Source organism: Eschrichtius robustus, chromosome 3 (assembly GCF_028021215.1).
Source record: "Eschrichtius robustus isolate mEscRob2 chromosome 3, mEscRob2.pri, whole genome shotgun sequence".
Taxonomy (NCBI): domain Eukaryota; kingdom Metazoa; phylum Chordata; class Mammalia; order Artiodactyla; family Eschrichtiidae; genus Eschrichtius; species Eschrichtius robustus.
Genome location: NC_090826.1, coordinates 109,763,472 through 109,782,853, shown reverse-complemented (window position 1 = coordinate 109,782,853; position 19,382 = coordinate 109,763,472). Strand labels below are relative to the sequence as shown.

General features: G+C 49.7%; 1 protein-coding gene across 1 annotated transcript; it reads right to left on the bottom strand.

Annotated features, from left to right (window-relative positions):
* Nucleotides 1-764: 764 nt before the first annotated feature.
* CGN (cingulin) lies at nt 765-17,454 on the bottom strand. Its single transcript, XM_068540794.1, has 20 exons — nt 16,594-17,454; nt 15,745-15,845; nt 15,522-15,591; nt 15,331-15,420; nt 13,726-13,853; nt 12,951-13,083; nt 12,399-12,611; nt 11,812-11,960; nt 11,426-11,558; nt 8,466-8,666; nt 7,911-8,117; nt 7,280-7,537; nt 6,096-6,266; nt 5,424-5,585; nt 4,313-4,402; nt 3,761-3,844; nt 3,532-3,650; nt 3,103-3,211; nt 2,550-2,713; nt 765-2,233 (listed from the first exon to the last, which is right to left on the bottom strand). Exons 1-20 carry the CDS (start codon nt 17,452-17,454, stop codon nt 2,092-2,094), a joined length of 3,585 nt encoding a protein of 1,194 aa, XP_068396895.1. The 3' UTR covers nt 765-2,091.
* Nucleotides 17,455-19,382: the final 1,928 nt, after the last annotated feature.

Below are 19,382 nucleotides of genomic sequence, written 5' to 3'. Positions count from 1 at the left end.
TTATATGGATGGGAGAGGCGGGACACATTGCCTTAAAAGGAATTTGCATTCTTGAGAAGGAATGAACCTCAACTTCTCCAGTGGTATTTGCTCTCTAAGCCCAGGTTAGCATCTTAAGGGCCTAGAATAGAGGATGGCCAAGCAGGACCTTGGAGCCTCTTCCAGCCCAACTGCTCTCAGCAGGTGGCTTCTCCACTGGGCTATGGTCCACATGGACACCAGACAAGAAGAGGCCTGACCCACTTTCGAGTGGGCAAAACCCCTAAATCTGGCAATAGGCTCTGGTGAACAGCTAGCTCCCTCTTCAAGGCAACACAAGGGCAGGGATGACAGAAACTTCCCCACCTCCCATGTAGGGACTGGGTCCCATGCCTGGTACGAATGGATGGGTATCTTTGCACCTGGGAGGTGCATGCTTGGGCTATCCCTATGCCCCAAAGGAATAAAACCCGTTTCTGGTCTGTCTCCTTTAACCCTCAAAGAAGGCATTTACTTGCCTTGCTATTCCCAGAAGTTTCCTCAGGAAAGAATGGAGCTGCTATAAACACTTCTCGGCTCCCTAAGTTCCATCTGATCTGTTGTAAAAGGCCTCTAAAAGTGAGGTGAAGAAAACCCCAGCTTCAGCCTCTAAGCGGTACAGTAAAATGGTTTCTTCATAAAATTTAGACCTCCAAATAAGTCAGGAAAAAGAATGAGAAGACAAGTCAAGGATTTCAGTATAGATATATAATTTTAATATTTAATTTAAAATAAATTCAATGCTGGATTGGATTGGGAGATAATGTATGATTTGCAGAATAAAGGAAATTTTTTTTAATCATGAAATTACAAGTCATTGGTGAGAACAGGCTTCTCTCTCCTCTAGGCTTCTTGCAGAGTCTGCTTAGAAAATAAGAGAGGTGAATCATCTCCCTTACCTCCTCCTACCAGAACGTGGCTCTCCCCAAATCCCAAAGGAGGAATAAGTCCACCATTGCCTCTTCCCATTTCTACCAAGAGTCAGCCTCTAGCCCCTCTGTATCAGATCCAAGCTCCTGAGATAATGAGGGTCCCTCGGTTCCCTACTGAGTTTGGGCACATCTGATCAGAGAAACCACAAGTTAAGGCCCCGGAGACCAAAACCTTTGCTTTTCAAACTTGCGTAGACAGTTGTCAGGGTTCCCAGGTGCAACCATCTTATAAGCACATCCATAGTCACAGAGGGAGAGGAGGAAGGATGGAAACCCTGAGCAGAAGCAGCCCCACCACCTTATCACGGCCCTCCCAAAGTCCCTCTCACCGGGCCTCATAGGCAGGGAAGCCGGTAGGTCTCTCGACCAGTCATTGGAGCAGCAGGGAAGGCAGAGGGCCCCGGTTGGGGAAAGGGTGGGCCTTGGAGAGGTATGAATGTGCAGGTAATAAAAGGCAAGAAGAGCATCCTTATCTCCTCACCCCGCCTAAGGCACTGAGAAGAAAGAAGGAACATAGAAACGGTAAAGACGGGAAGAGGAGGAGAAAGGGTCCTTTGGATCCTGGCCTGGGGAAGACAAAAAATACAGGAATGGAGACAGGTGGGGACTACCACATGGGCCCCATGACTGTGCAAAGAAGAGCCTCTGAGAAGTGGGTAGAGCCATGCCAGCATGTCCATTACCCATAATGTTCCCCTTACCCTGCTCCAGAATGGGAAGGAAATGAGTTGCAGGAGTCAAGGGGGCAGAATCACATAGGGTATTTCCCTGAGCCTGGGGTTAAGGGCTAAAGAAATAAAGCTTTATATACATGGCAATTTCTATCCCTTCCTATCCTGCTCAATCCCCCTCAGCCTATATGCTGACCAACCTACTGCTGTGAGGGAGCAGAGGAGGGGGTCGGCACTTAAGGAGGGGGCTCAGTTGGCCTAAAATGCCCACTCCTCCAGAGGAAAGGGAAAGTCCGTCTACCGGCTTAGCGCTGATGCCTTTTTTATCACCATCACTCACACCCCTCCCTGTCTTAGGTCTGAATAACTGGGTCCCCCACAGGGATGAGGAATCTGAGGCTGGGCAGAGCAGAGCAGGACTGGCCAGGATAGGCCTCAAGTGTGGTTCATGGGCCCTTGTGGACCACGAGCTAACAGGAGCTAGTCTGCAGGTTGCTCTCCGTAAGCAGTGAGGCGATGGAGGAAGGATCGTAGACACTGTCAGATTCCTCATCTGAGCTCAGCCCTTCATGTTGGAGAGTTGACTCAGCAGCTGAGCGGGAAGTTTTGCGCCTAAGTCAAAGAGGAATACTGGTCAGGGAAGGAGACAGAAAGATTTAAACAGCCTCCTTTTTCATGCTAAGGAAACTCCCAGTTCTCCTAAGGCCTAAAGCTACTCACAAGATTCCCCCACTAATTAGAGATACGGGGAGATGGGGTACAGGATGGGGACTGAGATACTAAAAGACAATCATACTGGCTTTCATCCAGGAATGAGTGCCTGCGAAGTCCCTTCTTAGAGATCCTCCTCCCCATCCAGTTCAGGAGAGCCCATTCCCTTATTGTTCTGCTATCCCGATGGAACAGGGGGCAGAAGAGCAGCCCGTACCAGGAGTCCTTCTCCAGGACTTTGATCCGGGCCTGGAGCTGTTCATTGACTTCATGCTGTTCCTCCAGCTCACGCTGGGCCTTCTTCCTCAGGCCATCCAGTCGCTCAATTTCCTCTTCGGCTTCATCCACCTGCCGCTTCAAAGCCTTCACCCTCAGGCTTAGCTAGGCAGGATACCAAGTCCCCACATTAGAAAAGGAGCTGCTACTACGGTGGCCTGGGATCCTCCCCTGCAGCAATCTTGACAAGGTATATACAGTTGCCCCTAGCAAAATGTTGAGACCACGGGCGAGTACCCTAACCTCTTAGGTTTGTCTTGGGGATTAAATAAGTTAATACATCACTTAGAAAGAGAGACTAGCACATCATAAATGCTCGATACCCATGCTTACTATGACTGCTCTAATCTAGTCCTTTCACTCTAGTCTCTCTGAACTTATAGAAGGAAAGTCTAAGTTTAGAAGACATATGAGATGGGCCCTCTCTTGGCCTTCAAGCAAATGCATAGTATATACTCGCCATATGGTTGCCTGGCCCTAGCTGCCATTCTTACCTGGTCTTTCTGGTCATTCACATGCTGTCGTTCATCATCAATCTGGATGGACAGCTCTTTAACTCTCCGCTCCAGTTTTCGGTTGGTGGACTGCAGAACTGTCTTCTCCCTAAAAGGGTGGGGTAGGGGGATGTCTATGGCTGTTGTCATTTCTAAAGAAACTCCTACTTGGCCCCATACTGCCTCCAAGAACTCCAAGGGCTCAGCCACGAGCCCAACCATTAGACTGGGGAGGACCCAGAGCAGATCCAAAGAACCAGGTAGATAGAGGTCATTCACATTTCGAATTTCTGCAACTCTCTCTTCTCCCTATCAAGAGAAGAGGCCTCCCAAAAGATCAAGCCTGGTTGGCCATGTCTGAAGCAGAAGATGGAGGGACACCAGAGGAGAAAAGTCCAGAGGGAGAGACAGAGGATGGGCTCATGTCACCTCTCTTCAGCCTGCAGCCGCTCCTGCAACTCCCGATTCTGGGACTCAAGCTGAGAGAGGCTGGCGCTGGGCTTCTGGAAGCCTTCTGAGCTGGCCAGCCGGCTCTTCAAGTCCTTGTTCTGAGAGGGACAGGAAGCCTCCTTGGTTAGCAGTCAACCTGCGATTGCTTCCATGGTCATTTTACCCGCCTCCTGAGGCCTATCCCCAAGACTCCCCGCCTCCCCCTCACCTGTCTCTCCAAGGAGATTTTGTCACACTCCAGGTCCTGCCGAGCAGACCTCTCCTGCATGAGCTCTGTCCTCAGTTGGTCTACCTAGGGGGGATGGGCCAGAGGAACCAGACTTAGGGAGGACTAATGATGAACCAGCAAGTTGACCCAAGTGGGGCAGAGTAGCTAGAGGGTGCTCTCTGAATCCCCCAAATTCCCAGACAACTGAGAAATCACAGCCTACTCAGATGGGAGGGGCCACAGAATTTAAACAGGGCCTCCTCAGTCTCACCAGGAACTAACGTCCCTTCTGAATGGAAGCAGCCCAGACTCAGATCCGCAGCCCAGGCCACCAGGATTCCTTCCTCCATTCAAACTCCCGGCTTCTTTCCACCTGAGGAAACCCGCCAACCCCTCCCGAAAGCAGATGAGACCCTGCAGTAGAGCCGGCCACGCACCGATTCTGCAGCCAGAACTCCATATATGAAAGATGGGAAGGTAGGGTTGTTTTTGAAAGGGCCAAGATGTTCTGTCGTCGGGGTAGACACGGATAAGGCATAAGGAAGGGGTTACCTGGTCCCGACCACGATTCATCCGTTCCGTCAGCAGCTCCACAGTGCTCCTCTCCTCATCTAACTCCACCTCCAGCCGTGAGACTTTTTCCTGTGGCAGAGGGCCAACAGGTTAATTCTGCCCCAAATGCTGGACACCAGAACGTCAAACTCTGATCAGAAGCCTCTCAGACACCAGCCTCCACAGGTTCTTCTCTCTCCCACATCCCAGAACCCATTGGTCCCTGCCCCTGCCCAGAGCCACCACGGAGCTAGCGCCCTCTGCTGCCCAAGTGAGGCATCAAGGGGAAGGGGTGGGCCCGCTCTGACCTTGGCCCCTTGGCAGGATGACAAACCCCACAGTCTATTTCTCACTGGCGCAGCCCTATTTCCCAAATGGGAAAATAGAGAGAAACCCAAGTGCCCAGGCCAAGGCTGAGATAAAGAGAGTCAGAAACTGAAGCATCAGGGTACAGATTGGGGAAGCAAATTCGAGTCAGGCAGTACCATGTAGAGGCTAAGACAAGACTGCCTGGATTTAAAACTCAGATCGACCGCTTCCTAGCAAAGGGGCCACGGACAAGTTGCTCAGCCTCTCTGTGTCTCAGTTTTCCTCATCTATAAAATGGGGAAAACAAGCCTACGCATGCCATATGGTTATTCTCAGGATTAAATAATTCTTAAGTACCTGGCACACAGCACAGTATGTAAGTGTTTGCTGCTGCCGCTGCTGCTCTTATTACTGTTGTTGTTGTTATTGCCAAATACGGCAAACTGAAGACCACTGTTGACTCTAAAGGGGAGAAGCCACTCTCAGCTCCAGCCAACTGTTGCCATGCGGACAACTCAGGACTCAAAGCCCAGTGTTATTATATTTTCCAAATGTATAAAAAAAGCCAGAAATCCAAAATTTTATGTGACATCTATAAATTTCTAAACAGTGGCAATTAATTCAAAGTTGTTTACAACACTGCAGTCAAACAAACCCCATCAGCTGTCGGCTGCCAGTTTCCTATCCCAGAGGCTGGAGTGTCCTGGCTCTTTTCCCCACAGAAGTCCCACCTGTGCCAGGATCCACACCCCCTCACGTTCCCCATCCCACCCACCACCCGTCACCCCCTCACTGTCCTCACCTCAAGGCCCTTGAGCTGACGGCTCCTGTCATCCTGGGAGCGTTTTTTGTTCTCTGCCTCTTGCTCCAGCCCCTGCAGTCGCTGGACCAGCAGTTCTTTGTCCAGCCGGGCAGAGTCCCGCTCAGCCTGGGATGCCTGCAGGCCCTGCCGCAGCCTCTGAGTCTGGTCAGAAGAGAAAAATGCAGCAGCTCAGATAAGGTAAGATGGGGGTTGAAGGGTGGGAGCAGTCCACCCCGTGGGGGAAAATTCTTCAACTCTGACATTCTTTAGAATTGCCAGAGCACAGTGATGATAAAAAGACTTGACTTTTAGCCCATATTCTTTATCGTCTTAAAATTCTCTACACAAGTTTAAATCACCTGAGGAGTTTTTAGACGACTGATCCTGGATCCAAGCCCCAAGGGTTTATGATTTAAGTGTACAGGAGGCATCTTGGGTGTTGAGATCTTAAAAATCTCCCCAGGTGACCCTAATGTGCAGCAGAGTTTGAAAATCACTGCTGTGCAGACAGTGCATCCTCTACTGTCTCTGCCTACAGTGGGCAACTCCCCCCGCCCTCCCCCACCGAAGTGATGAGACCTAAACCCAGGTCCCAGGATCCCTTGGTCACAGGTTAAGAGGTAATGACCTTCAAACCAAGGACGTTGGGACTCCTGCCATTTAGGCTCCTACCTCATCCTGAAGCCGGCTTAGCCCTCCAGCGGTCTTCTCAGCCTCACTGGCCCACTCCTTGGCCTGGCGCTGGGCATCTGCCACCTCCCGCCGGGCCTTTTCCTTGTAATCCTCCATCTGGGCCTGGAGCTGCTGCAGGGCTTGCTTAGAGTCATCCCCAATCTGCTCCAGCTGAGACACAGAGAAAAGAGATTTTTCAGCACTGCATCTCTTTAACGGATGCCTCTCTCCCTTCTCTGGGCCCAGACTCCCAAGACTCTCCCAGAGCCTCCTTCCTGCCAACGTAGCCCTCTCTTGCTCTTTCCTGGACCTAGGTCCCTAGTATGGCTGGGAGTAATATATAGATTTCCTGGGTTCAAATCCTGGCTCTACCACTGATTAGCTGTGTGACCATAGGCAACTTATTTACCCTCTCTGGGTCTCAGTTCTCCATCTGTAAAATGGGATAATAACAGTGCACCTACGTCACAAGGTTGTTGTGAGAATTATGTTAATTAATTACGTAAAGTACTTACAATAGTGCCTGATACAAAGTAAACCTTAGATGACCATATTTCAGCAAACCCAAGATACCAATGATTATTGCAAAGAAAAAGAAAAATTTGCCAATTGAACTATAACATACCGTCAATTATAAGACACAAATCAATTTCAGAGACGATAAAATGTACATTTTAGAATTGATGAAATATATTAGGTGTTTGCTCCAGTTTAATAAATAAGAGATTAGGAGGAGAACCTTACCTGAGAAAAAGCAATTTATCTCCTTTTCTTCCTTTCGCCTTCCCTCCCCCAAATATAAAATTCTACCAATGAAAATTCCTGTTTTTAGGTCTTACAGACGTCTAAGGAGGGCTTATAGGCCTTTCACCTTCCCCTAAATATAAAACTCTACCAACGAAGATTCTTATGTTTAGGTGTTACAGACTTCTAAGAGGAACTCCAGGAGACATTCTCCAAGGATCAAGATCATAAAGGAACGGGGTGTAGGGGGAGGTCAAGAACACTGAGGGGAAGTAGGAAGGATGCCACTCTGCAGATGCAGACTTGGCCTCCCCAACAATGAACTTGAGGAAAGCAAACACCACACGTTGTGACCCCGCTCCCTCCCCTGTCCCCCACCCCCAGGCAAGCTTCTGTATGAGCTGAGCCTCTTCCTGAGCCCAGGCCACCCCGCGCCCCACCTCCTTGTTCAGCCGGTCCACAGTCCTGTCCAGCAAGCGCTTCTGCTCCTCCAGCTCAGCCTTGCTGCGCCGGAGCGCCTCCCGCTGCTTCCCCTCCTCCTCCAGGGCCCGGTTCAGAGCCTGCTGCTCCTGTCCCAGGCGGGCCAGCCCCCGCTGGGCCTCTTCCAGCCGTGCCTCCAGTGCCCGCTTGGCTGCTGCCAGGCTCCCCTCCTCTTCCTGAGCTGTGTTCAGGGCCTCCTCTAGCCGCTGTTTCTCTGCCTGGGAGTGGGGAAGGTGAGGGACGTTGGACTGAGAGGATGCAAAGCTTGGGCTCAAGCCATTTGGAGGTGAGTAGGTGGGAGGGAGGAGGAAGAGATATTTATGAAAAAGGTGGGTAATGAAAACAGGCTCAGAGGAACCAGCAAAGATCAGAGAACATGCAAAGAGTGGGAAATGGACAAAAATACCAGTGCAAGGGCTGAGACATTCACACTAAAGCACACTCCAGGAAATAAACCCAAGGTTAACAGAGGACTAGGGAGGCAAACAGAAGCACACTACAGGCAAAATCAAAGTGATGGCTGAGTATTTAGCCAGGGATGAGAGGAGAGAGGGCCAGGAGGAAGCCAACAATGTCAGCAAAAGCACTGACCTCTAACCGCTGCACCTTGTCCCGCAGCCGAGCCTCCGCCACTTCCCCACCCTCCGCCAAGCCTCGTGCCTCCTTCAGCTGCTGCTCCAGACCCAGGATGCGCCGTCGGAATTCATCATTTTCCTCCTGGGTCTCCCGAAGCGTCGTTTCCACTGCTGTCCGACGCTGCCCCAGCACTGCCACTTCTGCCTCTGCTGCCATCTGAGCCTGAGGCCGGTTCAGGGAGAGGTGGCTCAGACCCCAGGGCTCGAGGTCATTGACGACTCCCAGGAAAGCCACCCCAAAGAGAGCTCACACGAACCCAGGTGTGAAGAGGGGTAGTGCCACCAGCCAGAGGCTTCCCTGAGAATCCCACCCCTATAGAGATGCAATGGGTGTCACCAGGTACAGCCCAACCTCCCCCTGCCACATCCTGGCTACTTTTAACCACACACCTAGGACCAAGGTATTTGGTCTATACATACCCATGATAGGTAATTTTCCACGCCCTCTGGCTCCTCAGCCCTCCAGACCCCTCAGCCTCCACCTCCTAAGCCCTGTGCCCACTCCCCTTGCCTTGGAAGCCTCTTCACAGTCTTGTCTCAGTTGCTGGAGGGTCTTTTGTAGCTGGAGGTTCTGCTGTTCCAGCCCCCGGCCTCGTTCAGCCTCTACCCTCAGCTGCTTCTCCAACTCCCGCTCCCGGTGTCGCCCAGTCACCTCCTGGCTCTGCTGCTCTGCCTGCAGCTCCTTAAGTTCCTCCTGTGTCCGGCGCAGCTCCTAGAAGGGAAGGGAAATGGTGACAGGGCAGAGAGAGCCAGCCTGGGATAACAGAAAGTGGAGAAACTGAAACTCTCACACACTGCTGGTGAGAATGTGAAATGGTATGGCCACTTTGGAAAACAATTTGGCAATGTCTCAAAAAGTTAACCATAAAGTTACCATATGACCCAGCAATTCCACTCCTAGGTATATACCCAAGAGAACTGTATAAACATATGTTCACAAAAAACTTGTAAGTGAATGTTCATAGCAGCATTATTCATTACAGCTAAATACAGAAATGACCCAAATATCCATCAGTTGATGAACAGATAAAAAATGTGGTATATCCATGTAGTGGAATATTATTCAGCCATAAAAAGTAATGAAGTACTGATACTTGCTACAACATGGATAAACCTTGAAAAACATTATGCTAGGTGAAAGAAGCCAGACACGAAAGGCCACATATTATAGGAGTCTAATTATATGAAATGTCCAGAATAGGCAAATCCATAGAGAGAGAAAGTAGATTAGTGGCTGCCAGGAGTGGGGAGGGTGACTGCTAATGGATACGGGGTTCTTTTTTGGGGTGATGAAAATGTTCTATAATTAGATAGTGGTGATGGTGTTGGTTGTACAACTCTGTGAGTATACAAAACCCCACAAAGTAAATTGTATACTTTAAAAGGGTGAATTTTATGGTATGTGAACTAAATCTCGATTAAAAAAAATTACATGGAGTGAGAACAGATGAGGGTATGCATAAAACAGGATTGGCTATTTTTTTTAAATGTTGAAAACCAAAATATGTGACACAATAAATATTGGTGCTGCTCTGATTTCTTTTTTAAAAAATTAAAATATGATTTCTCATTCTAATTCTTTATCTATTAGCTACTTCTGAAATTCAGAAAGTATAATTAGGCTGAAAGGTTATATGTATATAGTGAGTCTTCAGTGTAAGACACTAACATACTAATTACAAAGAAAAAGAGGGGACTTCCCTGGTGGTCCAGCAGTTGGGACTCCATGCTTCCACCACAGGGGGTGAGGGTTCGATCCCCGGTCGGGGAACTAGGATCCCACATGAGGTGCGATACGGCCAAAAATAAATAAATTTTTAAAAAAATTTTTAAATAAAGAAAAAAAAGAAAAAGAAAAATAGCTCAGTGTACGGTCTACAGTGGACTGGGTTAGTCTATTTTCCTAATGTATATCTTATTGATTGATTAAATACTTAATAAAATTAGCTTAATATATGAGATAAATGAAACACTAGTTATTATTCTTTTGCTTTTTAGCTTTACCCAGCATAATAAGTCAACTGAGATTGTCCAGAGGAATGTCCAAGTTCACTATGTCAGCTAATATAGTTAACAGACTTCAGACTATCCTTGATATTTGTTAACTTAAAAACAGTATAGGGCTTCCCTGGTGGCGCAGTGGTTGAGAGTCTGCCTGCCAATGGGGGGGACGCGGGTTCGGGCCCTGGTCTGGGAGGATCCCACATGCCGCGGAGCAACTGGGCCCGTGAGCCACAGCTGCTGAGCCTGCGCGTCTGGAGCCTGTGCTCCGCAGCGAGAGAGGCCGCGATAGTGAGAGGCCCGCGCACCCTGATGAAGAGTGGCCCCCGCTTGCCGCAACTGGAGAAAAGCCCTTGCATAGAAACGAGGACCCAACACAGCCAAAAATAAATAAATAAATAATTTTTAAAAAAAAAACAAAAAAACAGTATAGTAAAAATTAGGAGTACTTTTGATTTCACAACAACCAAAGTATGTTTGGTTAACATTTATTATCTTTTTCTCCACCAAATATTTTGCATAATCTCAGGCTTTTATTTATCTGGAAAATCATCATTCAGAGCTGTATTTCTTTACTCATTTAAAAATATGATTACCTTGATTACAATTAGGTAGTCTTATAGTAAAAGCATGATAAACAAGAACTGATTAATTAACACTTGTTTACTGAGCACCTACTACATATCCAGCATAGCAAATGAGAGAATATAAACCCAGAAGGATTCTCAGGAGGCCACAAATGCCAGTTCCCTATAATTAATGAAAATATTTTCTAATTTTCAAATCATCTGAAATAATTCACTGCTTTCTTTTCCTTCATAAACTGATACCAGGAATATGAAGAAATTACTTATGTGTTCACTTCAATTTTATGACCTTATTATTCATAAAATATCCATGCATGATAAAACATTTAGCTACCTGTGTCTAGATTCTATACTCTCTAAGCAGCCTTCAAATTACAATTTGGCTTCCCATGTAAGTCAGCTGGCCATGCCACTGCAGGTGTTCCAGTCCATGTGACAACACTACTCATCGTAAGTTAATAAACTGGCATTCTAACTATAAATGTTTGTTTCATAAGTGTAGTTAATGAGTCCCCTCTGAGAGACAGAGCAACTCTTGCTATGCTGACCAAATTAGGTTTCCAAGCTTGCAAAAATGACCCTGGAGTTTCACAAATCCACCTCAATGCTGCTACCCATGAGGTCTCTTGGGAGGCAGCCAGCAGCCTCTGGCTATAACCCAACCTGGTCACCGAGAGCCCTTTCCATTAGAAACTTCTATACTGAATGAGGAGACCAGTCCTGTTAGAGTGTGTGCTGGGAAGAGATAAGGCTGAGCAGGCAGGATGAAGCCTGAAAACCAAGCACATGGGAGACAGCCACACACGTGCGGAGGCCCTCGTGGATAGGTGAGGCAGATGCCCATCACCCCGACCTGCCCTATTGCCCCCCAACTCCCAAGTACCTTCTTGAGCTCCTCCACCTGGCGAGTATCTCCAGCACCAGCTCGGGCCTGCCCTAATTCCCTCTGCAAGACCTCTATCTTCTCCGCAAGTTCTTCTTCCATCTCCTCCTTCTCCATCCGCAGCTGCAGGAGTCTGAGCCCAGAAAGGTGAAATAAAAGGGAAAGGGAACAGGGTGAGGCCGCCTGCCTGGGAGAGGTTAGCAGGACAATGACAATGAAAACCACCTCCCTGGAGGCCGTACACTGGGCACCCACCCTCAGGAGGGTGGAAGGTGGGGATGCAGAAGGGCAGTTTGAGAAATGGGAAAGGAAGGAACACAGCACTGGCAGAAGAGAGGGGGGATATAAGAATCATGGATAAGCATCCTGGGGGGCAGTGTCCTTACTCTTGCTTGGTGGCTCTAAGCTCCTCCTTGTTCTTCTGAAACATGTTCTGCCAATGCCCTGTCTCCTCTGAGGTCTCCTCCAGCTCCCTCTGCAGCTCCCGCACCAGGGCTGACATCTTCTGCCTCTCAGCCTCCAATGCTGCGTGATCCTAGGGAAGGGGAGAGTCAGGGGCCAGGAGGCTCGGAGGGAAGAGCTCACTCTAAACCAAAGTGTGAGTGTGTAGAAGGGGAGGCTCAGGTCCAGAGGCACCATGCCCACTGCACACCCTGACACCCGGGGTACCTGGTGCAATGCTAGCAGAAGGCTCTCTTCCCAAGACACAGTCTGCCCCTCTGTCATCTACAGGAAGCCTCCCCCAGTTATTTCCCCATGGGACTTCGGTCACACATCCTCATGGGACTTCTGGCCTGCACTCCTTCCCTCTGCCCTTGTAGGTTTCCTGAGCAAGGTTTTCATTACATCTCACATGTGTCTTTTAGGGGGAGTTCCGGTTATGACCATGAAAAAAACCCCAAATACCAAGACCTCAAGGCAGCCCCCTTCCCTGGGGGCGCTCTCTTTTCCCAGCCCTGCTCTTGTCACGTGCCTGGGTTGCATCCTGCATGCTCCGGCGAAGCTGCTCTGCGTCCCGCTGGTACTGCTGCCGCACATGCTCTACCTCCTGGTCACGGGAGGCCACCTCCTCCTTCAGGGCGCCCTTCAGTGCTGTCAGCTCCCGCTCCCGCAGCCTCAGCTGCTCCTCTACCCGCTGCTTCCCCTCTAAGACCTCTTCCAGAAGCTCCCGGGTCTCCACCAGGTCCTGGGGAAAGTGAAGGTGGAAGTACAGAGGTGACCATATTAGGATCCACCTGTCCATTCATTCATCCAGTCAATCAAAAATATTTATTGAGCACCTCCTATCTGTTAGGCATGGTACCAGGTGCTCTCTGCCCTCTAACATGCCCTGTTAGGATAAAGGAAATCTACCATTCTGAGCTCTAGTGCCACCCCGCCATTGAGTCGGCCTGAAAGCACCCTAAGGGATACCTGTAATCAGCTACCTACTCCCCATACTTTAGGGAAACTGCAGATGAGCAGACTTGAGGATGATCTAGCTGAAAGGAAGCAGAGGCTAAGGTACCCCAATCCTACTCCCTACCTTCATTAGCACCTCTTTAGCAGGCTCAGGACCCTGGGCCTGTTTCAGCTTGTCCTGCAGCTCCATCACCTGCGTCTCCAGCCCATGCCGTACCCTTTCACCCTGGTCCAGGAGGAGCTTCATGTTCTGGAGCCTAGTAATTATAGACAACATTATTGAGCACTATGTGTAAGGCCGTTTTCTAAACACTTTACTTACATTAGTTCCTATAAACCTCCTACAAGTCTTTGTTCAAATCTTAACAAGGCCTCCCCTGACTACTTTGTTTAATATTGCAACCTGCCCCTCTACAACCCAGCCCTCCTGATCTGCTTTAACCTATTCTACTTACCACCTTCTCATATGTAATACATTTACTTATACAATATGTTAATTGTTTACTGTCTGTGCTCCCTCACTAGAAGTTATGCTTCATCTTTATGGTTCACTGATGAACCCCAGGAATCTAGATCAGTGCCTACTACACAGTACTCATTGCAAAAACTTCTGCTACATGAATGATTAAATCCTCACAACAATCCTGTGAGGTAGGTACCATTATTAATCCCATTTTACAGATTAAGAACCTGATGCACAGAGGCAAATCTAGGGAGCCTAACTCATGCGCTATTAGCATTACTGATAGAGAAGGTAAAGAGAAAGGTCTTGTCTTTAACCTTCTCTGTCGGCCCCTTTCAGCTTCTGGAGATTTCCCCGTCTCCCCCAGCCCTGGGGGAGCCTCTAACGCTGGCTGAGGCCCTCGTGCAGCCCTGCGAGCACCGTCAGCTGCACTCACTCCTTGGTGCTCTGCTGGGCTTCCCCATTCCTCCTCTCCAGCAGCTCCTGCAGTCGGCTGCACTCTTCTGCCTTCTCCTCTAGCTGCCGCTCCAGCCCAACCCGGGATGGTTCTAGCTTCTGCCGTTTCTGGAAAGGGAAAAGAGAGTAAAACAGAGTAGGTGGAGAGGAGGGAAAGCCTCTCAGAAGGACCAGGAATAATGGGAATACCTAACATCTCTTGACACTCACTATGTGACAGGCGCTGTACTAGGGACCTCATGTATATTATCTGCATTTAATCCTCATAACAAGCCTCGGTACTTGTGATGGTTTAAAATATGTCCACAAATTCTTTGACATTTCTTTCAAAAGGTGAAGCTCTCTCCTTGAGTATAGGCTGGACTTAATATAGGCTCCCCTTGAGTATAGGCTGCCTCTTCTAACAAATAGAAAAAGGGGGAAGTGATGTGTAGCTTCCGAGACTAGGTCATAAAAAGGCATTGCAGCTTCCTCCTTACCTTCTCTCTTGGATCACTCATTCTGGGGGAAGGTAGCTACCGTATTGTGAGGACACTCAAGCAGCACTATGAAGAGGTCCACATAGCAAGGAACTGAGACCTCCAACTAACAACCATTGAGTAAGCCATTTTAGAAGTAAATCCTCCAACACCTGTCAAGTCTTCTAATGACTACAGCCCCAGCCAATACCTTGACTGGAAGCTCATCACAGACCCTGAGCCACAACTACCCAGTTAAGTGGCTCCCAGGTCCTGGGCACTCAGATACCTGGGTGATGTTTGTTTTGAGGTAATTTGTTACACAGCAAGAGATAACTAACACAGCACAATTATTATCCTCACATTACAGTTAAGGAAACAGAGGCTTAGAACATTTAAAGAATTTGCCCAAGGTCAGTTACATAGCCAACAAGTAAGAGTACCAGGATTTGAAGTCAGTTTGACTCCACAGCCCACCGCTCAACCAGTACATGACACTGCTTTTCAGGAAACAAGGGGAGTTACAATCTAACACTTACTGAGCACCACCTATATACAAGGCAATACTGTGACAGGTGGAAGCAGTATAAAAAAAGAGGAGTACGTAGGCTTGAGCATAAGACTCACCTGAATTTTAACATTCCTCCTCTACAACGTACCACCTTGATCAATTCACTTAATCTTTCTGATCTTCAACTTTCTCATCATACAAGGGTCCAGGATGCCTATTTTACAGGGTCACTGTAATTACTACATATTACTCGGGATAGTACCTACTACAAAAATTAAACTCAATAAATGACAGCTACTATTACTGCCATCATTACTATGATGATGCCAAGAACTGAGGTAAATAATTTGCTCAAGATTTATACAGCCACAGTGAGTGGCAGAGCTAGGACAGGAACTTCCAAAGGAAATGGAATGAAAGGTAGTTAGACCCCTGATGGATGTGCTCCTCCTCTCTAAGCTCCAGAGAACCCCAGAAGTCCTTCCTGGGACTAGCACATACTCTTGTCTCACAGGACACGCAAGTGCTCATTCCATTGCTCGGAAGGGCCGGCCCAGGCCAAGGTTCTTTCCCCCTGTGGCCCTTCATCCCTCCTGCACCTCTAATCTCTCCTCACCTTCACTTCTTCATCCAGCTTTTTCTGTAGCTCCTCCACTTTTTGGCTGAGTTCACCCTGCCCTGCCTTAGTGGGACCAGAAGAAGCCATCTGCCAGAGACACGGGGGGAAGGAAGTGAGTCCACATCCAGATCCCAAGGCCCACAAGGCCCTAACCCTGCCCCCTGCCCCACCGTGAGAAGGCCACTCACCACCAGAGGCTGCATCTGCTCCAGCACCAAACTGACCTTCCTCCTCACAGAGGTTTCACTTTCTGAGCTTCTGGAGGATAAAAGGACAGAGGCAAAGGTTAGGGGAGGAAAGGGGTAGCAGAGATGAGGGAAGGAAGGGTTAAGAGCAGGGAAGATGGGGAACAAAGCTAGAAGGAAAAGAAGGGAGGTGTGTAACTCTGCTGTTGGGAGGGTCCCCACTCACCCCTCTCTCAGGACGCCATAGATGGTGGCCTTCACGTGGTCCACACTGCCTGGTGGGACCGCCTCCTGCTGGTCTCGGAGAAGGTCTGGAGTTGATTTGAACTACAAAAAAAGTAAACCCAGAGCAATAGGAAGACTACGAAGATTACGCCAGAAGCGTGTGTGGGGTTCAGATGGAAGAGAAGTGGCAGTTGGGAGACGAGGCCCTTCGAGCACGACGAACAAGCCTGAAGTGGGGTAAAGAGGCAACACCTCTGAGGCCGGAGCAACAGGCCAGGAAGGGTTTCAAGCAAGGTACACCTCTCACTATTGCTGCAAACCAGATTTTGCTCGACAAACAGATCTCGACCAGTTGTGAGCTGTGTCACAGGTTATTTGTCACTAATGGCAGTTAATGTACTAGAATTTGTGAATGATTTACTTTTAGGATGGGCTTAACTTTGTCTCAGAGTAAAGTCACTCCCCCACTCACTCGCATTCCTGAGTGGGAGACAAAGGGGGGAGTTTTGGCAAGAGCACCAGAGAGCCACTCGTATCCTCCAAGCCTGCCTCACATTTGCTGCAGACCTAGCAAATGCTGGTGACTGAGGCACAGTTAATGGTCGGGCAATGACAAGTAACTCTCCATGCTTGTGAATGGTGATTTCATAGTTACTTCCACTTCCTTTAGAATTTTGCCCATGGAAGTGTCTTGTACATGTGAATACCAGCTATTAAGTAGACGGATAAAGTGGAGGACAAAAAGTAGACTTTCTGCCATAGGTCATCTGAATCAACATGGAGACCCAAGTAGGTCAGGGCTGATGAGAAGGGGCCAGGGCTTGGAAGCCACAGAGGGGTGAGGTCTGACCTGTAGCATGGGAGGGTCCTGTGCTCTCCCCCGTGGCTCCTCAAAACTCTGAAGGACCCAGTCCTGGGTCTGACGGGAACGGCTAAGGCCACCAAGACAGCTCTGGGCTGACTGTTTCAAGCTGCCCGTGTGCTGGTCAGGCTTTGCGCTTGGGGTCCAGTGGTTGGGGGACCGGTGCTCCCGTTCCTCAACGGTGTCCCGTGGGAGCCGGTTGTCCAGGCTCTGGCTCCGCTTGCGCTGTTCAGAGGGCAGCATCCGCATGCGGCGGCCAGTCCGGCCCCGGGCCTGGCCCCCATGGTGACTGTCAAACTTGTTGATGAGGGAGTCCACCGAAGACAGGGGGGCAGTGTCAATGGTGCTGCCCGGGTAAGCTCCTTGGGGGGCTAGCTCCAGCAGGCTGGTGCTCCTGTTGCTTGGACCCATAGGGGCAGGGCCTGCCAGTGAGGCCTGGGACTGGGAGCGCGGTAGCCTTCCATTCCAGTGGGCCCCGGGCTCCTCATCAGATGTGCTTCCCTGCGAGGGGGCAGGAAACTCCTTGGCCTGAGAGTAGGGGCTCTCGGGAACTTCTGAGTCGGAGCTCAGAGCTCCTGGGGCCCCTCGGTTGTTGGCCCCCTTGATCTGGACTCCAAAGGAGTCGTCACCTTTCTCTCCACTGTTGAGCACCACAAAGGGCTGCCCAGCGATGCCCTGCACACGCACGGCAACCCCATAGGTATTGGCTCTTGCATCCTTAGCTGGGCGTCGTCCACCACGACGTAGGGTGCCCATCTCTGCATCACACACTGGCTCTGTGATGAAGCGAATCTGGACTCCATGGTCTACAGGACCCCGGGGCTCGGCCATGGTGGACACCTGCTCCATGGGTAGGAGGGGTCCTAGAAGATGAAGAGTTTAAGCTGAGAGACTAGAAGTAGAAACCCAGAAACCTCCACTTGCCCAGCTTTTTTTTCTTTTTAATTTATTTATTTATTTATTTATGGCTGTGTTGGGTCTTCATTTCTGTGCTAGGGCTTTCTCTAGTTGCGGCGAGCGGGGGCCACTCTTCATCGCGGTGCGCGGGCCTCTCACTATCGCGGCCTCTCTTGTTGCGGAGCACAGGCTCCAGACGCGCAGGCTCAGTAATTGTGGCTCACGGGCCCAGCTGCTCCGCGGCATGTGGGATCTTCCCAGACCAGGGCTCGAACCCGTGTCCCCTGCATTGGCAGGCGGATTCTCAACCACTGCGCCACCAGGGAAGCCCTGCCCAGCTTTTGTGAGGCTGATTGCCCTGCCAATCCCTTCTACACAAAATAGTGGTTCTCATACTTCATCTGAGCAGCAGAATCACCTGAAGGACCAGTTAAAACAGACTGCTGGACCCTGCCCCCAGAGTGTCAGATTCAGTAGGTAGTCCCACACTGAGGATTTACAGTTCTAACAAGTTCCCAGGTGATGCCGACGCTGCTGGTCCAGATTCCACATTCTGAGACCCACTGACCCAGAAGAATCCATTTCCTCTAATACAGTCCTGGGGAGCTTGGTTTTGTCAAGAGTTTAAAGATTTTTCTTGACCTTCACACGTACACATAGAGCACTACCATGTGCTTCTCCCACCCCCAGGGAAGGCAGAACCCAAGCCCCACCTGCAGACACCTCCAACCCAATGGAGAATAGGGGCCTCCAATCCCAGAGCTCATTTCAAATACAGAAGACCTCAAGATAGGTCATCCCATTTCTGGGAGGATCCTCAAAGAAACCAATAGCAGTGATGCATCAGGGTTGGGGGAACGGAGGGCTGGGGACAGGGATGGGAGAATGACTGGCTTTCTATTATATATCTTTTTGTCCCTTTTGAATCTGGAACCATGTACTACCTATTCAAGAAAAGATTTAAGTAACATTTAAGAGTACCAGTCCAGGAGTTAGTTCCCTGGCGGTCCAGTGGTTGGAACTTGGTGCTCTCACTGCCGAGGCCTGGGTTCCATCCCTGGTCAGGGAACTGAGATCCCACAAGCCGCATGGTGCAGCCAAAAAAAAAAAAAAGAGTATCAGGCCCCAGGACAGGCAGATTTGTCCCAGCTGAGGGCCAGAGCCAAGACCACCTACAGGCCAGCTCCCTGGGTCTACATTGCCTAAGCTCAGAGTCAGCAAATGGAATGTGTTCCAGGTATTGCTTATTGCTCTGGCTCCAGGAACTTGGGGGGAGGTTCTCCTCTAAGCAAATAAAAATCCAGCTTCCCCACCCCTTCTGCTAACCTCCACCAGGGCCTAGCACCAAACTGGAGGAGGAGCCTCTGATATGCCAGAGACACAAACATACCCAGCTCAACCTCCCAGTGGAGCTCTGGGCCAAGGAAACTTGGCAAGGCCCCTTTCAGGGATTGTAGAAGTGCCAGGAAGCTCAGGAACCCAGGAGGGGTGGGGAAGGGAGGGGCGGAGCTCCAGGTGAGAAAGGAATTGGAGTAAGAGCATTCCTAGTCGCATTCCCAGCCCCTCCCCTAGAGAGGAAGATACAGGGGGGAGGAACCCCTTATCAGCGATGGTCCTTCACCTTTTTTGGTGCCTGAGAAAATGATGAAAGCAATGCACCCTTCCCCCAGGAGACAGCCCATCCAAACTTTTACCACAGAATCTCAAGAGGTCCTTAAGGCCCACCCATGAACCCGAGGACCCGATCCTTCCACTATGCAGACACTGGGGAGGACTTTAACCAACCACTGACTCAGATACCCCAGAAAGCAATATTTTTAGTTGGCAGGGCCCTATGTTGGAATTCAAGTAAGAAATGGGACCAGAAAAGAAGCTACAAG